This window comes from Choristoneura fumiferana, chromosome 18 (genome assembly GCF_025370935.1).
Source record: "Choristoneura fumiferana chromosome 18, NRCan_CFum_1, whole genome shotgun sequence".
Classification (NCBI taxonomy): Eukaryota; Metazoa; Arthropoda; class Insecta; order Lepidoptera; family Tortricidae; genus Choristoneura; species Choristoneura fumiferana.
Genome location: NC_133489.1, coordinates 19,157,025 through 19,167,177, shown reverse-complemented (window position 1 = coordinate 19,167,177; position 10,153 = coordinate 19,157,025). Strand labels below are relative to the sequence as shown.

The window sequence follows — 10,153 nt, the reverse complement described above, 5'->3', positions numbered from 1 at the left end:
GTTAATTTTAGCTTTGACTCAGAATCGATTAGTAGATTTTATATTGTTGCTTCGCCGCTTTCATAGAATAATAGGTAGTAGCAAATTTATTCATACATTCAACCAAAACTGTCAGTAAAATTTAGAATCGAGCAAATAAGATGGATGAACACTATCTTGCTAAGTTTCTTCCCATTCCCACCAAACAACATACATCAAGAATACATCAGAACTTCAAGTAAAAACAAAAACGCATATGAACATCTAACTAGGTATATTATATTTCTACATTCATACTGAAGCTTCATTATTGGTCGATTTGCTGACATCCCATGCGCCGACATCAATAAGCACATCTTTCTTCGACTCAAAGTATTCCTTGTACCACATGATATGGTCCTTTTTCTCCTGGGCAGTATAAAAAGGGTTTTTCGAGAGACCAACGCAGACTAGTTCCATGAAGTGCCTGATTGGACCCTTGGTTGGGCACCATCCTTCCAGATGGGAATCGAGGAATATGTGCTCCGAGAAATGGACATTTTGCTCATCTTCTAGACCTGAAAAAAAGTGCAATAATTTTTTTTAAACTGTAATAATATACAGGTGTGGTTAATGTACGTCTCGGAATTGTACAACCTAATGCAAAAATGTTACCCAAGACACCACCCATTCTTTATTCCGACAAGCGACATTTTAACTAATAAATAATTTATTGAATCAGGCGTTACTTTGCGGAGGTCCATATCAATGAATGGTTGTGTTGTTCTAAAGATGAGCTCTGGTTGAGTTCGAAACGCGTTAGTGTAGTGTGGTGGTGGTGATAGATGGGTTTGTGTGATTTGTGTGTGTTCTTACAGTGTAGAGGTGGGGGAACAACATGAAACACATTAAAATTTCTTGCATAAACATAGCTATCATAAAGTTCAGTTCATTAATATTATAAATGTGAATGTGAGTTAATTTTTTCGGTTGTGTAGATCGGTTGCTAAGGTTAGGTGCTCTAAGCATGAAAGTGTATCTACTCATAGCAATTTATAATATTAGTTATGATTTGAGGTCCACAAATGACACTAACCCTGTTCATTGTTGATAGGGAACTGCCACACTTTCCCCTGTTCAGTCCAGATAGCCATCTTCTGGAAATAATTTGTGGGTTGCTGCGAGGTGGCCAGCATCACCTCTCTCTGTTTCAAGCTCTCCCATACTTCGAGCTTGGTTCCATAGTTTGACTCCTGAGCTTTGAAGATGCCGAGCGGTTCACTACCAAATATATTGACTGCAGTTGGCTGTGGAAGGCTGAAAGACAAACTTAAGAAGTAAGTATACAGTAGAACCCGCTTAATACGATCACGTTTATTCAACGGTTTCCCGCGTAATACGCCATCTTACGCCACTCCCTGCAATTTTAGGTCTGTTTTCATACATTTTTTCACGATTAATACGACTCGCGTCCCGCATAATACGCCATCTAAAGTTATATTAATTATTACATTAGCCACCTTGCATCGTCGTTCAATTTCACCAACTTATGTATTTGGGTGAAAAGAAAATGGGTCTAACCATGTCGCACTAATATTCTGCAAGGGGACGCGATTCTGGCGACACCTATCTCCTGTCCAGATAAGTTTGTTTGTAGCCCTGACTAAGCGAACGGCTAATTGGTCCGTACAGTAAAGGACTTTAACTCATGACCCAGCATGGAACCTTTTCAAAGGAAAAATCATTACGATTTTCATTGTTAATTTATGAGATGCCACTATGACGTTTACTGTGAAATGGTTCCATGGGGGCTCATGAATAAAAGTCCTTGACCATATCTACCTACACTTAGATTTGGTTTGTTTATGTCAAAAAAAAAGTAATCATATGTTAAAAGTTTATGATGAAAAATCACAAACAAAAATCAGGTAGGAACTAATTTTTTTTTTCACATTTAATTTGATTTCCCAGTTAAAACGTGTTTTTTGCTAGGTCCCCTCAAAATCGTCTTAAGCGGGTTCTACTGTATTTAAAAAAAAAACAAGTGTGTTAAATGTACATCTTGATAATTTCCAACTCTGTATGTGTACCTCCTCTTTTCTTTCACTGGTGCCTTGTTTTGCATAGGTTTGCTTTGCCCTTGTCGCGGCCAACCTCTTTGTTCTGCTTGAGATTTGCTGACAAAACGCTTCACCTGCTCTCCTCTTGTCTCCCATTGTACTCTCTCATCTCCACCTTTTGAATGGTCCACTTTCATGCCGATTAATAGGTCACTGAAAGATATTTAAACTTTACCTTTATTTGTGTTGCGTGATGATGATGATGGTTATCAGCTAATGGACTTGATGCATTGATTTATAATATATAAAAACAAATCTCAGTGTATTTTGGTCACACTATAACTTGAGAATGACTTTATCAATTTGAGTATTTCAACTCAATTACTAGATATAATGGTTTATAGGTGTGAAGCTATGTCATTTTAATGCAAAATACTGCAGCAGTCAGATCAAAAGAAAGCAATGAACAGATTGTTTACTTATTTAAATTGACTTAAAGTTTTGCTGACCTTTATGGTGAAAATTACAAATTGTTTTTACAAAACATAAAGAATTACCTGAGACTTGTTGATGTCTGATCAATTTTTCCCAGAACTTTTGAAAGAAGCTCTGCCTCGGTTTTCTTGATGTCTCCACCAATAACTTGTGCTACATCATCTGCTGCTTTAGTAATGCTCTCTTCTAGAAACAAAATTAACAAAAGTTGAAAACTAGAACTTGAAAATGTAATTTTCCAAATAACTAAAAGGTATTATCTGCAATCAGTCAAGAGACTTTACTGGGATGAGTCTGGTTTATGACTTTGGTTTATTGCCCTATTCTCCTCTTATAATACTTGCCTCTTTTTTTAATTTTTTATTACACTTGCTTGTAAACAGTGTCATAACATGTAGGCTACCTTGGTTGCAACCCCCCAAATAAAACCCTCGACCTTAATGTGCTTGTCATGAAACCTGTGGTTGGTAAATGAGTCATTGCGCATACAAATTTTTTTGGCATGAAACCCAAAGTGAGTCAATGTGCATACTGATGGTGCTGCGCCGTGCCCGTGCGCGCGCTGGTGCAGGAGCACATACACACGCACGTTGTGGCGCATGCTGCGGAAGGGGGAGGGGGAGGGCGGAACTGCCAAGAGCGCAGCCTAAGGTATTGCCAATATTTGGAACAATTATATTTTTTCTTCTAATAGAAATAAAATTTTTACTCGCAAATGTGATGAAAAACATTGTATGTTGCATGGGCAGTACTAGAATTACGAACATCGACTCATTAAAGCCCTCAGTCTTCGACTTTGGGCTTCTAATATACTCGTTCGTAATTCCTTATTTACCGCCCTTAAGACACAATGTACTATTACAACACAGTTACCGTAATGAAGTAATTGATTACCAAGTTTTTCTGTTTTAACTTCAGTGTTGTCACGCTTCCGCTGCCCTCTTATATCAGGCGCCGAAGCAAAGTTTGATCTGTATTCGGCCTCTCTTGTTAAGGGTTGGTTCATCATACTCTTCAGCAGCGCTTGAATCTTGTCCGTGCTGGATTCAGTTTCTTTTTCATTGTCTTTAATTTTTTTCTGGGTCTCGGGAAGTTTGCCATCGCCTTCTGAAGGTTTGTCGGATAAGCATCTCACAATAAGTCTAAAGTCTCTTTTGAATCGGAGTCTGAAATCGAAAAACAACAATTTTGTTGAGAGAAATAAAATTCCTAAAAAACTTAAATGAGTACTGCATAGATCATTACTACCTTGTCAGCATTTCTTTGTTAGGAGAGACAAATAATATTTTTATAGATGCTTGATGGTAATAAAATAAAATCTAGACAGTTCAATATTCAATCCAATTCCCTGTATTCCTGGTTATACTACTCTTTGATTCAATCAATTCAAAGCAAGTTTTTTTATATGTAATTTTGAGGTTAGAATATTACCGAATTACGTCCCATTTCTTGTCATCCAAAGTAAAAAATGTTGGTTTGGTCGCAGTTGGTTGGTTACTGTGATTGTCATTTAGCTATACTATACCGGTCCAGTGCCTATATAATTTGCAATTTGTAAATTTATATTAATACCTGCTTATAATTAAAGGATTAATTTATTATAATGCAGGATCTTATAATTATATCATTTTCAGAAGCCAGCCATCGATTTTCGAAGATAAAGCGTGTTATGCGTAGAAGGGACTGGTTTTTTTTCTGACAGTCGTGCAGCAGGGCTACTACGAAACTCGAAGTTCGTGTCGTACCGTCCCTCTCGCTCTTGTATTAAATAGTATAAGTGTCAGAGGGACCGCACGACACGAACTTCGAGTTTCGTAGTAGCCCTGAGTTCGTTCAGAAATACAGTGAAGACGTTTTTACCGTCCGACCGACTGCCCATGACAATGACAGAAATAAGTTGATAATTCTACGAAATCATTATTGTATTAGTTTACAATTTTTTTAAGTACACGGGTAGTTACCGACTTGAGCAATCCGTCTCTTTCGGACCGTGTTCTAAGAGGTTCTACGTTCTAATGGTGCTAATCAAGTTCTAATCTAATCGGATGGATTTCGCGCTGTCATTGTTCATCCACCATACGTCTCATATTTTGTTTTCTAGATTTTTTTTACCGTAAAACGGCTAAACCTACTAGACACTGGCAAAATTGTCCTCCAACGGACAGCGCAATATTTTTCTAAAAAATTAACAACAACAACAGGTTCTAATCTAACCATTAGTTGACAGCTTTCTTGAACGTGACAATTCGACAAAAGTCACATTGTCAAAAATAGTAATTGTCAAGTTGTCATAGCACGGCAGGTAGGTAGCCTGGCCTGTTTATCGAATAGAATTAATCAAACTGATATTTATTACTAATTTACCATTATATTAATTACTATAAAGCTTGGTACCTACTCATTTCACATAGTTTTATCTAGGATATAATAAATAAATAAACATTTGCCTACGGCTGATCAGCTCAGCAGTGAATGTGTCTAGTGTACGAAACTGACAAAATTGTCGTTTATTGTGACAACTTGTACTAAATATTGACTTTATGACATAATTGTCTGCAAGTATTTGTTTTGCGTGCCGAAATGGATCTCAACAATAAACTGACGATTTTAAATCTTATTTACGATAATAAAGAAATATTGTTCGGGAAATTTAGTAACACATTGAACCACGAAATCAAAGTACAGAAGTGGAAAGAAATAACAGACCAATTAACAGAAATAAATATTTTTGAAAAAGATTGGAAATATCTCAGAGACACTACATGGCAAAATTGGAGAAAACGGTCACTGGTAAGAAAATTGATATTTATTTTCGTCGTATCGAGAAACTATATTAAGCGTTTATAAATTTTTCACAAAAATGGTATGAAATGTTGCCATTACGTCATCAAAAATGTCGCAGAATGTAGGTAATCTCGAACTGTCCAGGAAGTAAATATGAAATTTACTTCCTGGACAGTAACGGGTTCCTTTAAAAATTTGGAACCTGTCACATCCAGCGCGCGGGCCGCGCTTAACTAGTATTTTAAAATGGGTCCATGTCATCATCGCCATCAACGACCATCATCATCATCACTAACAATCATAATACCATCATCATCATCATCATCATCTACCATCATCATCATCGTCATAAAAAATATCATTATAGTTTGTTTTGTTTTTGCTTTTGTATGTGTCCTTTTTTGTAATCTGCTGTTTTTGTTTATGTTCATTGTATTCGTAGGTATTTTCAGTGTGGCAAATATTATTAAGTATTATTATTATTTCGTATGGCTTAATTTCCCGCTTATAGTTAAAAAATTCCAAAAAATAAATCTACAACCTAATTAATGTCTAAATTAAGTAGCCAATCCCTAGCACCCGCCGTAAGCTCAAGCAAGTCGCTCATACCTCCCGCAAAACACCTGTAAAAAAAATGCATTATTATTATTATTATTACCAACCATCATCATCATCATCGCCATCAACGACCATCACTAACAATCATCATCATCATAATCATCATCACCATCATTAACAATCATCATCATCATCACCATCGTAATCACATGAACCATAATCATCATCATCAAATCATCATTACCAACCATCATCATCATCATCATCATCACCATCAACGACCATCACACACACATTTAAAATTAACAATGTAACATCTGCACAACTGTATTCTGAGCAAATATATTCTTTGAATCTTTGAATCATCATTACCATCACTAACAATCATCATCATCATCATCATCCTCACCATAACCGTCATTTCATTATCACCACCATCATCATTTTTGAGAAAAGCACTATACAAGCTTCGACCAGTACTTAATCAAATCACCATCCTGACATCCGTCCGATATAACTTCCGTTTCAAAAGTAACGGAACCGGAACATTTACAATCATAATATAGACAACGTCTTATGGTCGCAATAGCGACCGATTTTGGCTCTCGCTGTACTCTGTGGTGTAAATGAAGCGTTTCTATTGGTTAATGAAAAGCATATTCCTCGCAATTACCTACACATCCTCGCCCATCTCTGTTGGAAACGCCGCTTTATCCGGCGCCGCAACAAAAATGTAACCTACGCTATCAACCAATTTGATGTCTGTAACACTGGAACCTTATCTCAATGAAGTGTTTGGGACACATTGACGGCACAACGATAATATCGCTGCGAGCGCAGCGAGTTAGCTGCGTATAGCGCCGAAGACGCCAAATTATTATTATACGAGAGTGCACAATGGCATTCTTACCGCTAAACGCAGCTTAATCGTTGCGCGCTCGCGGCGACATCGTTGCGCGCTCCCGACGAAAGCGTTGCGGGCTCCTTTCGCTTTCAACTCGCCCACAAATCGCCAGTGTGACAAGGCTCTAAGACTCAGAGGATAATTACTTGTGGTGTAGGTAAGTGCCTACTTTATAAACGACACTAGCTTATGCCCGCGACTTCGTCTGCGAAGGATCTAGGTTATCGCGCGGTGGCGACCTCTACCGGAATAAAAGGTAATCTATGTTGATCCTTGGGGTTCAACCTATCTCTATAACAAATTTCATCAAAATCGGTTCAATGGTTTCGACGTGAAAGCGTAACAGACAGACACAGGCAGACAGATAGATAGAGAGTTACTTTCGCATTTATAATATTACTAGCTTTTGCCCGCGACTTCGTCCGCGTGGAATAGTAACTTTGGAAAGTATTTAATTTATTTAGGGTACCTATTCTGCCAATATACAACATAGAAACTGAAAATTACCTATTTTAATACATTGCTTTACTTATATCTAAACTATTTTTTTTTAGTTCTTCCATTCTTTGGTACCTAAAACATAAATTATATTTTGCGAGTAGCCACATTTTAGTAATACGACGTGTATTCTACCCTGCCAACACAAAACTAATTCTTCATAGTGAACTCTTGACATCTTACGTCCTTTATTGTAGGATTATAATTAAAACATTCTTACTAAACATAGCTACACATATTTCCGATAAATATACTTAGGGTAATGGCACCAGTGGTCAGCCTCATAACGACTTTTTGAAGTTTGGAAAGCTAGCATTTTTACAGGATTCGTCGGAAAATGAAACGTAGTACATGATTGGATTAATTGTTTATTATAGTTATTAAACAAAATATGTCAAAAACAATCTTTCTCTCTATAAAATTTATATTTAAATTCAAACAAAAAATGGCACTTTTTGCCAGTGGACAGCCTCTAAAATCCAATAATCAGCCTCGACGAATCCAGTATTCAGCCCTTATAACTATGAATAAGCATGAGATCAAAATGAGCATTATTTATATCAAAATCAACGATATTGCAGTGGTAGGACCTTGTGCATGGTCCGCCCGGATTGCTACCACCATCTTGCTCACTAATCCTCCGTGAAGCAGCAGTGCTTGCACTTTTGTGTTTCGGCGTGGAGAGTAAGACAGCCGGTGAAATTACTGGCACTTGAGGTATCCCATCTTAGGCCTCTAGGTTGGCAACGCATCTGCTATAACTTTGGTGTTGCAGATGTTTATGGGCGGTGGTGATCTCTTACCATCAGGAGACCCACTTGCTCGTTTGCCATCCAGTCAAATAAAAAAAAATTAGGTCTCTCTTATTTCTTATAGCTAAATTATCAAAACAAAAAAAAAACTCACCTGACCGAAATATTATTGCAAGCAAACAATCACAGTACTTATTTGTGTTCTTATTTTATAGAACTTAATCATAAAAACATCAATATTTATTTATATGGAAATCAACGACATTAGTACATACTAATGTCGTTGATTTCCATATAAATAAATATTATTATTATTAGATAGATATGAGTATAAGATAGATATGTTTGTTGATATACTCGTATAAGAGAGTTGAGATATAAAAAACTAGGAAGATTATGACTGTGATTATTTAAGAATAGTTTTTAATAAGTGGGTACTATTAGTAGATTTGCTAGTGACCTATTTCTCCTAATACATAATACATAATATATGTATTTACATAATATATAAGTATGCATACATATGCATACGCATATGCATACTATCATATCTATCTAATCATCCGAACTGCTACTTGTATTTAAGATATTCATTATTTCCCGGTCATTCATTAATGTTTTTGTTAGTTTTTCTTGAGGATACGTTTGTCTTAGCGGCATTTTTAGCTGAAAAATATACAGAAGTACTTCTTAATTACTGAAACACAAACTACCTAAGTACATTTTATAACTATTCCAGGTAAAACTAAAATGTAGTCTACAGACGTTCTTAAAATACTACCTAAATGGGTATAATCGAAGACACTGTTAACTGTACATTTACAAACGAACATAAACCTTGTCGCAACGTATTAAAGTCTATGGGTGGTCAGTTAACAGTCTTCGTTTGTACAGTCACGTCTAAAAGTATGTATACACAAAAAAAATTGAAAAATATGTAGCCACACATTTTCATCATAAATATCTATCTATTACTGACTCCAAAAAATTGTATTCATTAAACTGTTTCAGTATTATGTAATCACAAAATGCTTCAGAATGTTGCATACTTAAATAAATTCCATTTAAATGTATCCACCTCGTAGGCAAAAATAAGTATACATGAATGGGTTCCATATACATATAACCACAATTTGGCAAATATTTGTATACGCCGTTTGATTCATAAATATGTATCCAGACTGCAACAACAAACCTTGTCTGACTGGCATAGAATCGTAAGTTGTATATTTAACTGATTGACAATTCACGAAACAGTGCGGACTTGTCACTGCATACGTCTATCTCACGATTATTCTATGACGCACTTGACAGTCTTAGATTGAATTGACTTGGTAAATATTGAGTATTTCAGTTTAGGGTCATTCTCAGAAAGGTGCACTAAGCATTTTTTTGTTTTTATTTTAATTATATTGTTAATTGTTAGTGGTTTGTTGTTGCAAATTATAGATTGCTTCAGTGGATCTGTCCTCAGTGGATGACCCGAACAACTTGATCGCTTTGCTTAGTCGATATTAATGACCACTCTGGACGTTTCCAAGTATTTTGGTGATCTTGATGGTGTATAAAAAATTAAATATATCCATACCAAATTTCATCCAGCTCACTCCAGTCAGTTCATCCCCCATTTCTTCCCCTTAAGGGTTGCTTTTGGAGATTAAAAACTAAGTACCCTATGTTCAGCCCCTTGACAGTCGAAACCAGTCGGTTTCGACGTGATACCGGAACAGACAGAGTTACTTTGAATTCATCACTCCATAGTAAAACAAAGTCGCTTTTTTTGTCTGTACGCTTAGATCTTTCAAACTACGCAACGGATTTTGATGCGGTTTTCACAAATAAATAGTGTGATTTCACGGTGTCTATGTATACCGTAACCGTGTTGTGCCGAACGGGTCACCAGTATATAATATTATTTTAATGGAGTATGGATTCGTAGTATGTATGTCCCTGCCCGCAATGCAGGTTACGAAAGAGACAGACATGTAATCTTAACAAACAGTAATTCTTCAAAACGAATCAAAATATCAAATCGTGTTACATATTTATGAATCAAACGGCGTATACAAATATTTGCCAAATGTTGGTGTGGTTATTATGTATATGGAACCCATTCATGTATACTTATTTTTGCCTACGAGGTG

General features: G+C 36.2%; 2 protein-coding genes across 2 annotated transcripts in view; one reads left to right on the top strand and one right to left on the bottom strand.

Moving 5' to 3' along the window:
- Positions 1-236: 236 nt before the first annotated feature.
- On the bottom strand, positions 237-3,938 carry mRpS31 (mitochondrial ribosomal protein S31). The gene is made up of 6 exons (XM_074101227.1): positions 3,762-3,938; positions 3,408-3,679; positions 2,576-2,699; positions 2,049-2,231; positions 1,055-1,275; positions 237-536 (listed from the first exon to the last, which is right to left on the bottom strand). The coding sequence occupies exons 1-6, from the start codon at positions 3,770-3,772 to the stop codon at positions 271-273; spliced, it is 1,077 nt and encodes a 358-aa protein (XP_073957328.1). The 5' UTR covers positions 3,773-3,938; the 3' UTR covers positions 237-270.
- Positions 3,939-4,821: 883 nt separating this feature from the next.
- Positions 4,822-10,153, top strand: part of LOC141438324 (uncharacterized) — a 9,860-nt gene continuing 4,528 nt past the window's right edge. Inside the window, exon 1 of the mRNA XM_074102170.1 lies at positions 4,822-5,303. Coding sequence (XP_073958271.1) covers positions 5,094-5,303 — 210 coding nt within the window. The 5' untranslated portion in view covers positions 4,822-5,093. The remainder of the gene's footprint in view (positions 5,304-10,153) is intronic.

Coding starts and splice junctions, on each gene's coding strand:
- mRpS31 (XM_074101227.1), bottom strand. Junction 2,700..3,407: donor AGTTAAAACAGAAAAACTTG/GTAATCAATTAC, acceptor TTTTGTTTCTAG/AAGAGAGCATTACTAAAGCA. Junction 2,232..2,575: donor CAGACATCAACAAGTCTCAG/GTAATTCTTTAT, acceptor AATATCTTTCAG/TGACCTATTAATCGGCATGA.